This window comes from Babylonia areolata, chromosome 12, assembly GCF_041734735.1.
Source record: "Babylonia areolata isolate BAREFJ2019XMU chromosome 12, ASM4173473v1, whole genome shotgun sequence".
Classification (NCBI taxonomy): Eukaryota; Metazoa; Mollusca; class Gastropoda; order Neogastropoda; family Buccinidae; genus Babylonia; species Babylonia areolata.
In genome coordinates, this window is record NC_134887.1 from 26,966,955 (window position 1) to 26,984,374 (window position 17,420).

Genomic DNA, 17,420 nt, shown 5'->3' on the forward strand with positions numbered 1-17,420 from the left:
GCTGCCTTTTTAAAAACAATCATGGGTGAAGTTCTGTTTAGACACACATCTTTTAATGGTGTTGGTCAAAAGTTTGAATCTTATGTGGATGGTGTATGATAACAAACAACAAAATCTAGTCAGGAGTTGGTCGACAGCAAATGAGGAGAGTGAGCAAATGCTCAGAGCTTTCCTTCTATAGCCATGATGTGCAGCCTGTACACTTTGTTCATAACGTTTCCTAATAATGTGAAGAATAATAAAAAAAGAAAAAGGTGCCATTGTATATTTTGCCATGGCTGCGAGTTGAGAGCCTGGCTGTATGATAGGGGTATAGTGGTGTATATAGAGAGAGGCCTGGTGGTTTGAGCAGCTGCTGTCTGGTAAATAAATAAAGCACCCAGATAGGGTGGGTGGCTCCTGATGGTGTACACGCTGCACCTGCTGTGTATGACATGTGGGGGTGCCAGTGGTATGGATGCAGCCAGTACAGGGAGAGAGGAGAAAGGGGCATAGGTAATGTTATGTTGGAGTAGCTGCTCTGGACAGACAGACTCAGAGCATGCATGTGTGTGTGGGTGTATCTCCATCTCTCTGTATGGCCTTTTACTTGTTATGTTGGAGTAGCTGCTCTGGACAGACAGACTCAGAGCATGCATGTGTGTGTGGGTGTATCTCCATCTCCCTGTATGGCCTTTTACTTGTTATGTTGGAGTAGCTGCTCTGGACAGACAGACTCAGAGCATGCATGTGTGTGTGGGTGTATCTCCATCTCCCTGTATGGCCTTTTACTACATACTCTCTCTTTCTCTCTCTCTCTCTCTCTCTCTCTTTCTCTCTCCCTCCCTCTCCCTCCCTCCCCCCATCCACCGCCCCTCCACCCCCCCTCTCTCTCTCTCTCTAGTTGTAGTAGTAGCAGTATTTACCAATATTGATATTTGTTGTGCCTTATCATTATTGTTGTTGTCACAAGGACAGATTGGAAGACTAGGCAATGTTTAAAATCTTTATCCTTGAGTATTGAAGTATTTGAATCTTTTCTTTTAATCTCTCCCCTCTGTCTCTCTCTGAAAACAAATATATAAACAAGCCAAGATGACAGTGTTCCAAGATGTTCACACCTCACCTGTGTATGACAGGTGGTTCACTCAGCATCCTCTGCATGGGTCGGTCTCTCTCTCTCTCACCAGCTTCCCTCCCCCCTCCATATCCTTCTCTCTCTCTCTCTCTCTCTCTCTCTCTCTCACACACACACACACACACACACACACACACACACACACACACACACACATTGCCAAACAGGAAGAGGAAGTACAACCCGGTACAGAAGAAGGGTGCCCACATAAAATGACACCTCGGTGCCATGCCATGATCAGCAGACTTTGCCCATGATGAAATGGCCTTGACTCCATAGAGGTTATATAGTGTAAACATATATCTCCCTGCTTGACTCCTGTACCCCCACACCCCTCACTGTCAGTGTTCAGGGTGATGAATCATCACAGCTTTCCAATCCCAACCCCCTCATGATAGGTCTCTTGTCTATCTTCTCAACACTTCCACCACCCCTATTTTGTTTACACTAGGAGTTATGTATAAGATAGGCCTGTCTTATATATATATATATACTTTTTTTTTTTTATTGCATAGCCAGTTATGTGGAGATTCCTGGGAGATGAGTTATGCTGGTTTGTTTTCCTCCTTTGAGAGATCCACCACAGTACACTTCACAGTACACGTCTGTACAAAGATTGGAAGGTGTCTTATAACGGATATTGAGGGGCTCAGTAGCCGGATGGTTACAGCCTTGGACTTTCAGTCTGAGGGTCCCGGGTTCAAATCTCAGTAAGGATGCCTGGTGGGTAAAGGGTGGAGGTTTTTCTTATCTCCCAGATCAACATATGTGCAGACCTGCTAGTGCCTGAACCCCCTGTGTGTGTATACACATACATAAAATCAAATATGCACGTTAAAGATCCTGGAATCCATGTCAGTGTTTGGTGGGTTATGGAAACAAGAACATACCCAGCATGCACACCCGCCCCCTGAAAACAGGAATAACTGATGCTACATGTAGCTACAGTATCCATTGGTTTGTGTCCAGTTGTGTAGTCTGTCAGCTGCACCTTCCGCCCAGTTGCTGACCCTCATCTGTTTCATTACTATGTCCATGACTGTTCTGTAATGCCTCTCTGTGATCTGTTTGCTTGTTATTGATATTACTCATAGCCAGTGGTTTGTGAAATATTGTCTGCAAGCCATCCTCACCTGTGCATGGGCAGAGTCATCTTGGGTTGCATAACTCAACTGTGTGTGTATTTTGGACTCAGTTTATATTCATTTGAGCTGGTTCTCTCTCCACTCCCCCTCCCCCTCTCTCTCTCTTCTCCCCCTGTCCCTCTCCCTCCCATCCTTCCTTTCTTTCTCTCTTCTTTTCACTTCCACCCCCAGGATTCCATCCATCATTGCTGGATTGACTGCATTAAAGGGTGTGCTGCTTCTACTGTACAAGATTTTTTTTTTTTTCTCCCAAAGCTTCTTTATCAGGGCTGCAGGTCCTATCACATTCTAGTTGTGATGTAACTGGAGCCACAAACGCCACCAGTGTTCAGGAGGAAGGGGAAAGTTTGTTCCTTGCTGCCAATGGCCAGAAAGAAAACAGGGTTATGTGTTGGTAGATGATATCTCTGCAGGCACGCTTGAACAACAACAACTTTAAAAAAAAAATTTAAAAAAAAAAGGACTGTTCCTGTGCTTTTCTTCTGGTGAATTGCAAAAAGTCATCTTCTGTTGTTGAGTGTCATGTTTTCAGTCCTGAAAAAGGCTACAGCACAATCATTGTGTTTGTTGTCTGCCCGTAATAATTTTGCACAAACCAGTGAGTCCAAGGAATGCCTTAATAATTGTTCGTTATCGTCATTACATTCTGTGTCTGTTGAAGTTGACTGGTTATTTTGTGTGACTCTGATTTTGAAAGGTCGTGATTAGTTATTTTGACCCAGCCCATTGTGTAAGGTCAAGGTCAGGAAAACATGTTAAGCATTTCTCGGATTCCATGTGTGCATGATACTGATGAAACTTGATCATTGGTTGGGTTATCTAGAGCTCTCAAACCTCACTGCTCCCCAAACACTGAGTCACTGCGTAGATATCTTCTTGTGAATGCCACCCCCCACCCCAGCCCCCCTTGCTCTCTCCAAAAAATTTCAATTTTGACTCATAGCAGGGGGAGGGGGGTTCTAGCCAGTCGAGATGTGTAAACAGATCTGATGTCAGAATTGCATTATCTTGAAAACCTCAGCTCCTTGTCTCTTATTTCACATTATTTTCATGCTGGTTCTTGCATTGCTGAATCTCGACGTGTGTTCTTGTATTCGTGAATAGAAAGCAGAACCTAGCAATAACAATGGCAAGGTGCATTCAAAAACAAACCCATGTTACAGTGCTGTTTTCTAGTTTCTTTTAAAATAAAAAAAAAAAGAAGTATTTGTTGGTTGTAATTTAGATCAGGTGATTCATTTCTTGTTTGTACATGATTACTTACATATATACTTGTGAGAGAGAAAGAGTGTGTGTGTATGGTTCAGGTGTGCACAGAGTATGGAGAAGGGAACTCTTCACAAATGGAAAGATAAGAGGGGGGAAAAATTCCAGGTGATTGATCATCAAAAGACAGTAAACAGATAGCATCCTTTCGTATGTGTGAGAGGTAAAATCTGGTGGGTGGGTGTGTGTATATATATATACATGCACACAGATATGTGTGTGTGTGAAGTCTGGAAAACTCATGAATGGTGGGGAGGAAAGGGGTTAAAAAAAATAATGATAAAATAAAAAGCTGCATGATTGATGTTGAAGCCAGGAAACAGATGGGATTTTCTGATGTGTTTGACAGACAAGATCCAGTGTGTGTGTGTGTGTGTGTACACCCATGTGTGTGTGAAACCCGGACAAGTCATCCTAAATGAAATTTTTAAAAATTTTAAAAACAAGTTAAGATTCCATGTGATTGATGGAACAGAATGATTGGAGGTTGTGATACCCACCTGTGGTAGGTCGGGGACTTTCATTATATACAGCATTTCCTCTCTACAATGATTTTTTTTTCTGATTTACAGTTTAAATAATACATAATAGCTATTGATAGTATGATTATTGTATGTCTGTATTCCTAAAATAATGTTAAAACCCGAATGAAAATTTGTATTGAAAAAAAAGGAAAAAAGATATTTCCTCTTTTGCTCTCTCTCTCTTTTTTTCTTCTTTTTTTTTTAATGTCTATTTTTCCTCCTTTTACTATTGCATGCATTTTCTGCCTTCCCAGTCCATCCCCCTTACCTTTTTTTTTCCAAAAAGCCTTGACACTATTTTTTCTCTCTTTCTTTTCTGCAGTCCGTGATGTACTGTCTGTGCTGTTTTGTTCTGGCGATCAGGTAGTGGTATTGTGAACACTTGGATGGGCACCAGCTGATCATTCTGCACTGTTATTTGTCTATACGGCCTTTATATTTTATTTTGTGTGTGGTTCTGACGTAAATAAGAAAATAATAATCCTTTTCTGCTTTTTTTTTTGTTGTTGTTGTTGTTGTTGTAATCTTGAAATGATGAATTAAGCAGGACTGACAACTACAGCACTAGTCTTAGTCTTACTTGCCTTATGTCATGCAGCTTAATTGTTAAGATAATAAATCATGAACTGTTCGTTCGTTCTTTAGTTTAACGTCTTTTCACTATAAGTGATATTAGACGAGGGAAGGAAAAAAATCGAGTGGGAGGAGGGGGAGGGGGGGGGAATTACTGTGTACGCATACGAGTAAGTGAAAGTGTGTGTGTGTGTATGTGTGTGTGTGTGTGTGTGTGTGTGTGTGTGTGAAAATTACTGATTTAAGTTTTGTTTAAAAAACAAAAAAACACAAACAACACATAACAATATAACATATTTCTAATGAAAAACTAACAACTATAACAGCGAACCAACAGGACTATTTAACAAGGAGTTGAAAAAGTCATACATTAGCAATGGACTGCTGAAGATCGTCAACACTGAAGATGATTTCAGTTCAGGGATTTGAGACTTTAACATATCGCAAGTTGGTATATGATCGGTTGTTATGTGAGCACCACAGATGCAAGAAACATTACTGACATATTTTGTCCTAAAACAATTCATTTTCCATCATGAACTGTGTTGTTTTGCAGGTTTCCTTTTTTCCCCTTGATGTGACAGAGCTTTGTGTTTAACATGGTTGATTTTTTGTGTTTGTTTTGTTTTGGGGGTGGGGTGGGGGGGGGGGGGGGAGTCCTGATAGGCCATGATTTGTGCAGACTGCTGGACTTGAGCAGCAGTGTGAACTGTTGTGGCGTGTGTTAGACTACAGGAAAGACCCTGGGCTGTAAGCAGCAATGTTCATGTTGTGCAATGTGTGTTGGTCAGACAAGATCCAGCGAAGATTGACAAACGCTTTGCTATGTGTGTGTGGCCAGACATGAAGATTGACAAACGTTGTGCTATGTGTGTGTGGCCAGACATGAAGATTGACAAACGTTGTGCTATGTGTGTTTGGCCAGACATGAAGATTGACAAACGTTTTGTTTTGCGTGTGTGGCCAGACATGAAGATTGACAAATGTTCTGCTGTGTGTGTGGCCAGACATGAAGATTGACAAACGTTTTGTTATGCGTGTGTGGCCAGACATGAAGATTGACAAACGCTTTGTTATGCGTGTGTGGCCAGACATGAAGATTGACAAATGTTGTGCTGTGTGTGTGTGGCCAGACATGAAGATTGACAAATGTTGTGCTGTGTGTGTGTGGCCAGACATGAAGATTGACAAATGCTGTGCAATGTGTGTGTGGCCAGACATGAAGATTGACAAATGTTGTGCTGTGTGTGTGTGGCCAGACATGATGCTTGACAAATGTTTTGTTATATTTGTGTGTGGCCAGACATGATCCAGTGAAGAATGACAAATGTATTGTGTGTGTTTGCAGACAAGATCCAGCGGAGAGTGAAGATTGACAGATGTTGTGCTATGTGTGTGTTTACCACACAAGACCCTGTGAAGAATGACAGATGTTGTGCTATGTGTGTGTTTACCACACAAGACCCTGTGAAGAATGACAAATATTGTGCTATGTGTGTGTTTACCACACAAGACCCTGTGAAGAATGACAGATGTTGTGCTATGTGTGTGTTTACCACACAAGACCCTGTGAAGAATGACAGATGTTGTGTTGTGTGTGTTTACCACACAAGACCCTGTGAAGAATGACAGATGTTGTGCTATGTGTGTGTTTACCACACAAGACCCTGTGAAGAATGACAGATGTTGTGCTATGTGTGTGTTTACCACACAAGACCCTATGAAGAATGACAAATGTTGTGTTGTGTGTGTGTACCAGACAAGACCCTGTGAAGAATGACAGATGTTGTGTTGTGTGTGTGTGTACCAGACAAGACCCTGTGAAGAATGACAAATGTTGTGTTGTGTGTGTGTACCAGACAAGACCCTGTGAAGAATGACAGATGTTGTGTTGTGTGTGTGTACCAGACAAGACCCTGTGAAGAATGACAAATGTTGTGTTGTGTGTGTGTGTACCAGACAAGACCCTGTGAAGAATGACAGATGTTGTGCTATGTGTGTGTTTACCACACAAGACCCTGTGAAGAATGACAGATGTTGTGCTATGTGTGTGTTTACCACACAAGACCCTGTGAAGAATGACAGATGTTGTGTTGTGTGTGTTTACCACACAAGACCCTGTGAAGAATGACAGATGTTGTGCTCTGTGTGTGTTTACCACACAAGACCCTGTGAAGAATGACAGATGTTGTGTTGTGTGTGTTTACCACACAAGACCCTGTGAAGAATGACAGATGTTGTGTTGTGTGTGTTTACCACACAAGACCCTGTGAAGAATGACAGATGTTGTGTTGTGTGTGTTTACCACACAAGACCCTATGAAGAATGACAGATGTTGTGTTGTGTGTGTGTACCAGACAAGACCCTATGAAGAATGACAGATGTTGTGTTGTGTGTGTGTACCAGACAAGACCCTGTGAAGAATGACAGATGTTGTGTTGTGTGTGTGTACCAGACAAGACCCTGTGAAGAATGACAGATGTTGTGTTGTGTGTGTGTACCAGACAAGACCCTGTGAAGAATGACAGATGTTGTGTTGTGTGTGTGTACCAGACAAGATCCAGCAGACAGTCAAGATTGATGCGTCCACAGTGGAGATAGAGGAGAGGGGGGTGAAGCTGAGGCTGACTGTGGTGGACACCCCTGGCTTTGGGGACTCTCTCAACTCCACTGACTGGTGAGGACACAGTGACACATCAACAGATGGGCTGCTTTCTGTCTGTCTGTTTCTCAGTCTCTCTCTGTCTGTCTCTCTTGATGTATTTAGAATATTTAAAAAAAACATGGGATGCAACCATGCACCTGAGCTGAGCGCATCCATGGGATTTGCTTTTACTAGTCTCAGTTAATTCTCTTTCAATTAGTCGCTGTGTTGAAGTGGTTAGCATCGCAGACTAAGGATTGGGAGGATGTAGGTATTTGATTCCCAGTGGAGGTGGTTTTATCGCCTGCTTCTACCCAGAGTTCAGTGTGCTATGGGTTTAATTGGGAAGACTGGGACTACACAGTTGAGTATCATCCACTTCATGGATGTGTCTTTAGGTATGTTGTTCAAATTTCCTGACCAACACTGCAAGTGTCTTTATCTCATGAGCCTGCTTAAGGCTGAGATATTATAACAGGAAGTGTAGAGATCAGCATTGTCAGGTAGTCTCAAACCTAAATGGACCTCCTTAGCAACATCTTCATCACCATTCTCCTTCATAATAAATATATAAAAAGAATTCAGTGTCCCAGAGTCTGTGGCCTTTCATGTCCTGCTCTCATGGTGACCTCAGTCTCAATCCCTCACCACTTCCGTGCTTAGGGTGAGTCCTGTCAAGGTCTTTGGTGTCGGTAGATTCATGGGGGACAATGAGGGCATGCAGTCTCCACACTGCAGGGGACACTCACTCAGTCTGGATTTGCGATGAAGCTTTTATTGTCATCAGTAGGGGGCTTTGTAGGCGGTGTCCAAAGTACATTCAGTCAGAACAGGCACAACTGAACACCATGGAAGTGACTCAGCAGCAGTGCACGGTCTCCTGGTGTGGGGCCTTCTGGCGACCTAACGTCAATAGTTCCCTGCAAACTGCCAACGCTGGGACCGTAACAACCCAGGTGTTGTGTATGAGGGATTCGGAATGAGCAGTGTGATAGGAATGCTGCTGAAATGGCACATATGATGGGACAGGAAAAAAAAATTTTCCGGTGTTCAGGGGCTGCATATTCAGGTGGACTATTATTTTCTGGCAAGTGCTAACCAGGTATGTTATGTGTTCTTATTACTTATTACTCATTGACATGGATGGGGGATCTTTGACACACATCATTTGATCTGCATGTGTACATACAGTGGGAGTGAGACACTAGTAGATCTGCATGTACATGATTACTTGGGAGAACAGGATGAAAAGATTTCCAGCCTATACTCACCAGGTGCCAACACCAGCATCAAATGCAGGGCATTTAGAATCCAGTCCAGTGTGCTGTTGAGCTTGTCATTCTCAGTTATATATTATAAATGCTTTTCTGTAAAAGATTAGCTGCGATGGTAATATTCAGAAAAAGTTACAAACTAATTGGACACTCCATTAAGAGTTGGTCAAAAAAGAGACAAAAATAGAAGTATGTTTTAAAATATCTTTTTTTTAAAGTTAGTTTGTAATTGTGGCAGTTTTTTCAGTTCCAAGTTTGCAGTGGATAGGATGATGGAACAGTTAAGTGCATACCTGTAATGAATTTGTGAAAGCTAGCCAATCACTGATGTAATAATGTATGTTGTTGTAATTGTTTTCAGCTTCAAGCCAGTGATCCGCTACATAGACGATCAGTTTGAGCGCTACCTGCAGGATGAGTGTGGTTTGAACAGACGACACATCATCGACAACAGAGTGCACTGCTGCTTCTACTTCATCAACCCATCCGGCCATGGGTCAGTCTCAGTGTCCATGGGGAATGGCTGTGTGTTCGTGTGTGTGTGTGCTGCTCTGTCAGGATAGTGTATTTGTGCGAGTGTGCGCATGTCAGAGAGTGTAATTTGAATTGTTATGGGAGATTGGGTGTGAGTGAGTGGTTGTGTGTGTATGTCTGCTGGTGTGTTTGTTTTGTGTGTGTGTGTGTGAGTGATAGAGAGAGAGAGAGAGCAAATATCTGTTCTGACTCATTTCCACACATTCATGTAATACCATTAGAAGGTGATCATGTGTTACATTCAAGGTGCATTCATTCATTTTCCACACGTCTTATGTGTGATTATATCATTGCATATGCTCATTATTGATAATGACGTTATTTCTAAAATAAATGAATAGATAAGCATTTTTATTTTCTGTCACTAAGACTAACACCCCCAGCAAAGATTCAATATCTCATTCGTACAAAGTCAGTGACAGTTTAAGAAAGTAATAAGTAGTCATGAAGATAAAGAGATACAGAATGATTAATAACACATATCTTCAGGAATATTAGAGAGAGAGAGAGGGAGAAAGAGAGAGAGAGTGTGTGTGCTATTTCATACTCTTTAATGCCAAGAAGAACATCACCCCATGACCTGGCACACACGCACTTGCCTGTGCAAAACTACACAGCATCAGTGTCATGGCTAGAGGTGTGTAACTGAACACCTGCGATGTGCAGGCTGAAGCCGCTGGACGTTGCCTTCATGAAGACAGTGCACCACAAAGTGAACATCGTTCCCGTCCTGGCCAAAGCGGACACACTCACCAAGCAGGAGGTCATCAATCTGAAGAGAAAGGTTTGACTGATAGTATGGCGCTGATGCCCTCCTAAAATCCTGCTCTTTCACATTATTGTGTGCAGCAAAGGGCACTGTACTGCTGATGATAGAATTTTTTTTGTTATGAAAACAGTAAGCATGTCACATAATATGAAGGGTTCTGCTGATGATAGAACTCTTTTGTTATGAAAACAGTAAGCATGCCATATAATATAATAAAGGGGATACCCCTTGTATTCAGGGTCCCTATTTTGCTTTTGTTACTGCTGATGATAGAACTCTTTTGTTATGAAAACAGTAAGAGTGCCATATAATATAATAAAGGGGATACCCCTTGTATTCAGGGTCCCTGTTTTGCTTTTGTGAAGTATTGGAAAGTTGTGGGTGTGAAACTGTGTCGTGTTTGGAGAATGCTGTGAAACTGTGTTGTGTTTGGAGAAAGCTGTGAAACTGTGTCGTGTTTGGAGAAAGCTGTGAAACTGTGTCGTGTTTGGAGAAAGCTGTGAAACTGTGTCGTGTTCGGAGAAAGCTGTGAAACTGTGTCATGTTTGGAACAAATATTTCTGGCGTTGGAAATAACAACAGTATTATGGGTTGTCGGGCAGTGAAAGGGTTTACAGGCAGTGGTGGAAGACATACTGTAAAGACTGATTTCCTGTAACAAAAATAAATGAATAAATTCTGGTAGTGGTTCACAACAAACAGAACATTAATTCATTTCATTTCTGGGTTTTGGTTCAGGGGTCATCCATACTGCATGCATATAAAAGAGGGGGAGGGGGGGACGGGGGGTGGGGGGGGGGGGGGGCAGCCACAACACAGTACAAGTCAGTGACTGGAGATGACAGGATGTGAGACAGTCTGGAACAACAAGTTTCATGTGGACACAGAGGTACACAAAGGAGCCACACACATCTGCACACCATCTGCCCACTCCTGCCTTGTCTTATCTTCAGCCTGGAAACTTACGATAACAGACAACATATACATTTGTATTTTGATATTCAAAGATGTTGGTATATTTCTATGTGCATGTGCAAACAGCGGTTTAGAACTTTTTTTTTTATCTCCATGACAGTTGTGGTAGAGCAGTAATGTGGATTTTCAACATATGGCAGATTTTTTGGTAATGATTTATTGTAACATGGCTGCTGTAGTGTGGTCAGTTATTGTTTTGTGTGAGTACTTACAGTCGCATCCAGAGACGTAATGCTTTTACCTATATTTATTTATATAACGCAAGAGTTGTCAGCCTGCTAGTTACCATGGGATCACATCACTAACGATCTGAAAGAAGCCATGCAGACATTACAACATCACACTCACAGCTGGTTGCTTGGATTGTTCTTTTTGGGAGGTTGGAAGGGGGTTGGTGGGTTTGGTTGATGGTTTGGAGGGGGATTTAAGCATGTGTGAATGGTTTAAGTGGTGATGATGTATTGTGGATCCCTTGTGGACACGGAGTGGAAAGTGAGGGTGGTGTGTGTGTGTGCATTTCAGATCATGGACCAGATAGATGACTATGGCATCAAGATTTACCCCTTACCTGACTGTGATTCTGATGAAGATGAGGACTACAAGGAGCAGTGCCGACAGCTCAAGGTGGACACTTTTTTCTTTTGTCTATCAGTGTCTTTCTCTCTCTCTGTGTCTCGTCGTCTCCTTTTCCCTCTCCCCCTGTAAATATACATAAATACAATTATATTTCTATTGAGAGAGCGAGAGAGAGAGAGGTACCAGCCTGCAGTGAAAGCCTGGTGTTACATTCTTGGAGCTGGTAATGGTTGATTGAATGTTAATTTGGTTGTTCATGAACAGACCCTGGCTGTGGTTCATGTCCTTGTGATGTTAGTAGACATTAGCTTACATTGCATGTATGTATGTGTGTGGTGCAGTAGATATTTGATTACTTTATGTGTGTGTGCGAGTGAGCGAGTGAGTGAGGTTCTTTCAAAAGGCATAAAAATGACCGAGATCAGACTTTCAGAAGTTTTGTTTCACTTTACATCACTTACTATCTGTGTATTATGATGTAACCTGTTTCTCATAAATTTCAGTCATGACATGTAGACATCACGTGCGACACTGACTAGTGTGGCTGTGTTGAATCTCACATAATGAACATGGCTTGCAGAGTGCTGTGCCCTTTGCCTAACCCGTTGTGACCATGTCTTGCAGAGTGCTGTGCCCTTTGCCTAACCCGTTGTGACCATGTCTTGCAGAGTGCTGTGCCCTTTGCCTAACCTGTTGTGACTATGTCTTGCAGAGTGCTGTGCCCTTTGGCTTGTGACCATGTCTTGCAGAGTGCTGTGCCCTTTGCCTAACCCGTTGTGACCATGTCTTGCAGAGTGCTGTGCCCTTTGCCTAACCCGTTGTGACTATGTCTTGCAGAGTGCTGTGCCCTTGCCTAACCTGTTGTGACCATGTCTTGCAGAGTGCTGTGCCCTTTGCCTAACCCATTGTGACCGGGTCTTGCAGAGTGCTGTGCCCTTTGCCTAACCCGTTGTGACCATGTCTTGCAGAGTGCTGTGCCCTTTGCCTAACCCGTTGTGACCATGTCTTGCAGAGTGCTGTGCCCTTTGCCTAACCCGTTGTGACTATGTCTTGCAGAGTGCTGTGCCCTTTGCCTAACCCGTTGTGACCATGTCTTGTAGAGTGCTGTGCCCTTTGCCTAACCCGTTGTGACCATGTCTTGCAGAGTGCTGTGCCCTTGCCTAACCTGTTGTGACCATGTCTTGCAGAGTGCTGTGCCCTTTGCCTAACCCGTTGTGACCATGTCTTGCAGAGTGCTGTGCCCTTTGCCTAACCCGTTGTGACCATGTCTTGCAGAGTGCTGTGCCCTTTGCCTAACCCGTTGTGACCATGTCTTGCAGAGTGCTGTGCCCTTTGCCTAACCCGTTGTGACCATGTCTTGCAGAGTGCTGTGCCCTTTGCCTAACCCATTGTGACCATGTCTTGCAGAGTGCTGTGCCCTTTGCCTAACCCGTTGTGACCATGTCTTGCAGAGTGCTGTGCCCTTTGCCTAACCCGTTGTGACCATGTCTTGCAGAGTGCTGTGCCCTTTGCCTAACCCGTTGTGACCATGTCTTGCAGAGTGCTGTGCCCTTTGCCTAACCCGTTGTGACCATGTCTTGCAGAGTGCTGTGCCCTTTGCCTAACCCGTTGTGACCATGTCTTGCAGAGTGCTGTGCCCTTTGCCTAACCCGTTGTGACCATGTCTTGTAGAGTGCTGTGCCCTTTGCCTAACCCGTTGTGACCATGTCTTGCAGAGTGCTGTGCCCTTTGCCTAACCCGTTGTGACCATGTCTTGGAGAGTGCTGTGTCCTTTGCCTAACCCGTTGTGACTATGTCTTGCAGAGTGCTGTGCCCTTGCCTAACCTGTTGTGACCATGTCTTGCAGAGTGCTGTGCCCTTTGCCTAACCTGTTGTGACCATGTCTTGCAGAGTGCTGTGCCCTTTGCCTAACCCGTTGTGACCATGTCTTGCAGAGTGCTGTGCCCTTTGCCTAACCCGTTGTGACCATGTCTTGCAGAGTGCTGTGCCCTTTGCCTAACCCGTTGTGACCATGTCTTGCTGAGTGCTGTGCCCTTTGCCTAACCCGTTGTGACCATGTCTTGCAGAGTGCTGTGCCCTTTGCCTAACCCGTTGTGACCATGTCTTGCAGAGTGCTGTGCCCTTTGCCTAACCCGTTGTGACCATGTCTTGCAGAGTGCTGTGCCCTTTGCGGTGGTGGGAGCCAACTCCATCATTGAGATCAAGGGGCGCAAGATGAGGGGTCGCATGTACCCCTGGGGGGTGGTGGAGGTGGAGAACCCTGACCACTGCGACTTCATCAAGCTCAGGACTATGCTGATGTAGGGCCCTGAGGTTTTCTTGTTTGCTTGGCTTTGTTCTTTTGGTGGGTTGTTTTGTGTGTGTGTGTGTGTGTGCTGCTATTTTTTGTTTTTCTGTTCAGAATCACTTTATTGTAATATCAGATAGAGAAATGGAGAGTGGTGAAGTCTGTGACACGTACAGTTGAATACAGGGTAAATCATACACAGCAGTCAATGCAAGCCTGATAGAAATTTTAAAAAATCACTATTCCACTATTTTTAAGCACATGCACTCACACACAACACACACACAAAACACTCCACAAACTGGCTTATTTTAATGGCTGTAGAACAACCCCACGCCATTCCATTTTTATCACCATATATTGCATGGTGTAACAATTTCTTTGTGTGTGATTCTGGAGCACTGTTTAGAAAATATACACAAGTTCACATTTTCATTATTATTGAATGTGTGTCCCACCAGCACACATTTGCAAGACCTGCAGATGACACACACAAATGCATGTGGGCATGCACACACACAAACACATACGTACGTACATACGTCTAATATCACTCTAAGTGAAAAGACGTTAAGAAAAGAAATATGGACACACAAAACACATTCCACAAGGATGTTGATAATTCATTGTTGTCATTGAAAATGTGACAGTTTGATTTACAGTCCTGCTAGACTTTTGCATAAATGTTCTTCTTTTTTGCCCCAAGGTATGCAACTTACTTTTTAAGTTTTGCTCTTCAATATTTTCGCTGTTTGTTTCCATTAAAATCGCACCGTGCATAGACATTAAACTGAAGAGCACACACTCCACACACTTTTGTGTATGTCCCTCCATCACAGCACACATATGCAAGACCTACAGGAGGTGACACAGGAGACACACTACGAAAACTACCGTGCTGAGAAATTGGCCAGTGGTGGGGGTGCCCCTGCCAAGTCAAACCGAAGGTGGGTGCCCTCCCTTGACTCATTTGTGCTCTCCCTTGTGTACATTTCTCCTTTAAGTGTGGTGCTTTCCCCTTGTGTGTGTGTGTGTGTGTGCCTTCCCTTCGGAGTGTGGTGCTTTCCCCTTGTGTGTGTGTGTGCCTTCCCTTCGGAGTGTGGTGCTTTCCCCTTGTGTGTGTGTGTGTGTGCCTTCCCTTGAGAGTGTGGTGCTTTCCCCTTTGTATGTGTGTGTTCCTTCCCTTCAGAGAGTGTGTGTGCTTTCCCCTTGTGTGTGTGTTCCTTCCCTTGAGAGTGTGTGTGCTTTCTCTTTGTGTGTGTGTGCTTTCCCTTGAGAGAGAGTGGTGCTTTCATCTTGTGTGTGTGTTCCTTCCCTTCAGAGAGTGTGGTGCTTTCCCCTTGTGTGTGTGTGTTCCTTCCCATGAGAGAGATTGTGATGCTTTCCCCTTGTGTATGTGTACATTCCCTTGAGAGAGAGTGGTGCTTTCCCCTTGTGTGAGTGCCTTCTCTTGAGAGAGTGGTGCTTTCCCCTTGTGTATGTGTATCTTCCCTTGAGAGAGTGTGGTGCTTTCCCCTTGTGTGTGTGTGTGTGTGTGTGTTCCTTCCCTTGAGAGAGTGTGGTGCTTCCCTCTTGTTTGTGTGTGTGTGCCTTCCCTTGAGAGAGTGGTGCTTTCCCCTATTGTGTGTGTGTGTGTGTGTGTGTGTGTGTGTGCCTTCCCTTGAGAGAGTGGTGCTTTCCCCTATTGTGTGTGTGTGTGTGCCTTCCCTCGAGAGAGTAGTGCTTTTCCTTGTGTATGTGTGCCTTCCCTTGAGAGAGCACAGTGCTTTCCCCTTGTTAAAATTTGTAGGAACCATCACTATGGTCGCTCACTCTTTAAAGGCCCATTCACATTTAATATCGGTTTTGTGCTGGCCTCACAGTTTCCTCATAAAAGAACCTTGATGGTCTCCTGTGCTAAATTTTCCCCTCTCTGTTTCTCTTCCTGTTTTGTTTTGTTTTGGTTTTTTTCCTGTCTCTCTGCCCCTGCTCATCATTGGTCCAACACTGGCAACATTTCAGTGTTATATTTCTGTTGTCTTGTCCATTGTGTAAGATTCCCCAGTCACCCCATCCACTGCTGTACCCTTCATTTTCACTGAGGTTTGCTGAGCAAGGACTGTTGGTCCAATTTGTGTGTGTGTGTGTGTGTTTCATTTCACTGTGTGTGCATATAACATTTTAAGTCACTGTGTGTACATATGTCTCTGTGTGTTTGTACATATATAACCCAGTGTGTGTGCATGTGTCTCTCTGTGTGTGCATGTGTATCTGTATGTGTGTGCATATGTTTCTGTGTATGCAAGTGTGTGTGTTTGTGTATTTGTCTGTGTGTGAGTGAGTGTGTGTGTATGTGTGTGTGTGAGTGTAGAGCTGTTTCACCACTCCATACTGTTGTTCCCTTGAAGCAGAGGGGCGCAGCAGGCTCAGCGGTAAGACCTCACCACCAGCACCTCTCCTCCTCCCTCCTTTCCTCCCTCCCTCTCTTTCCTCCTCCTCCTCCGCCTCACACATCACCTGGCTCTGTAGCGGTGTGACGCAGTGGTCGCCACTTCTGACCGCCACACAGCCACCCAGGCTTCGTAGGCCTTCTAATACCTTGATGCACCGCTGTTAGTGACTGTCTGTGTAGCTGTGTGCACAGTTAGAACAAGTGATGTGGATAGTAATGGGTGATGGGTAGATGAAGTGGAAATCTGCTTTGTCTCTGTTGTGCTCACTTGCTCTTTCTCTCTCTCATTCTCTGTCTTGCCTTTGTCCGTCCGTCCATCTCATTTTATGAAGGTGTAGCTTGCACATGAACTGACACATGTACCCCCCTTCTCCCTTTGCCCCCCGCCTCTCCACCCTTCGTTGTATATACGGAGAAATCAAGAAAAGTAGATTTGCCTTTCCGTGTTGTTTATCATTTGTCTGTCTCTTATTTTCTGTATGTATGATAGTTGTGTCCAGCTATGACCGTCAGAACAGCAGAGGAGGCAACTGCTTTCCCAAAGGGGATGGAATTTTGATTATAGCGGAGAGAGTCTTGCCCAGGTTTCATTCCCACTCTCTCGGCCAAAAGGGCCATAGGACAGTCAATGTTGGTGATGGTCCCAAAGGCTGCAGCACTAAGAGCCAGTGCAGTCTTGCCTCCTAGTTTGAGAGTCACAGTCCTTCACAAAAGACTAAAGCTGTGAATTAATTCCTATCGCAGCAGATAAACAGTTGATAATACAACTCTAACTTTGCTATTGGCCGTACTGTAAGCTGATTTCAGTCTGTGATGATATAAGCCAAGCTTTGAGCCTGATGTCTGTCAGTTCCCTGTGCTGTTTCATTTGTATCTTTTTGTATCACCCTGATGTCTATCTGTTCCCTGTGTGTCATTTGTATCTATTTTTATCACCCTGATGTCTGTCTGTTCACCATGCTGTGTCATTTGTGTGTTGTTTTATATCACCCTGTTTGTCTGTCTCTTATTTTCTGTATCACCATGTTATCATCTGTCTGACTGTCTGTGTCACTTCATCAGAGGTGACCTCAGATATTATAAGACTGATAGCCTCCAACCCCTACACTTGTGTGCCATGTATATGCAGTCCTTATTTGAAAAGAAAGCAAGTGTCTTTTTTAATGTCATTGGGCCATGGGTAAGGCAGGGTGGATGCTTGTCCTTGTGCTGTATGTGTGTGTGTGTGTTCTGGATTCCATTGGAACAGTGTAAAACAAGTCAGTCTTCGTGTGAGTGTTCATCATTTGATTTAATCATTGAATA

General features: G+C 43.9%; 1 protein-coding gene across 7 annotated transcripts in view; it reads left to right on the plus strand.

The window, feature by feature from the left end:
• Positions 1-17,420, plus strand: part of LOC143288483 (septin-2B-like) — a 162,490-nt gene that overhangs the window by 134,495 nt on the left and 10,575 nt on the right. For 5 of the 7 annotated variants that reach the window (XM_076597029.1, XM_076597022.1, XM_076597023.1 and 2 more), the window contains exons 4-10: positions 7,179-7,302; positions 8,905-9,039; positions 9,744-9,861; positions 11,344-11,445; positions 13,552-13,697; positions 14,524-14,631; positions 16,075-16,095. In XM_076597029.1, coding sequence (XP_076453144.1) covers positions 7,179-7,302; positions 8,905-9,039; positions 9,744-9,861; positions 11,344-11,445; positions 13,552-13,697; positions 14,524-14,631; positions 16,075-16,095 — 754 coding nt within the window. The remainder of the gene's footprint in view (positions 1-7,178; positions 7,303-8,904; positions 9,040-9,743; positions 9,862-11,343; positions 11,446-13,551; positions 13,698-14,523; positions 14,632-16,074; positions 16,096-17,420) is intronic. The other 2 variants (XM_076597026.1, XM_076597027.1) reach the window with 1 other exon arrangement.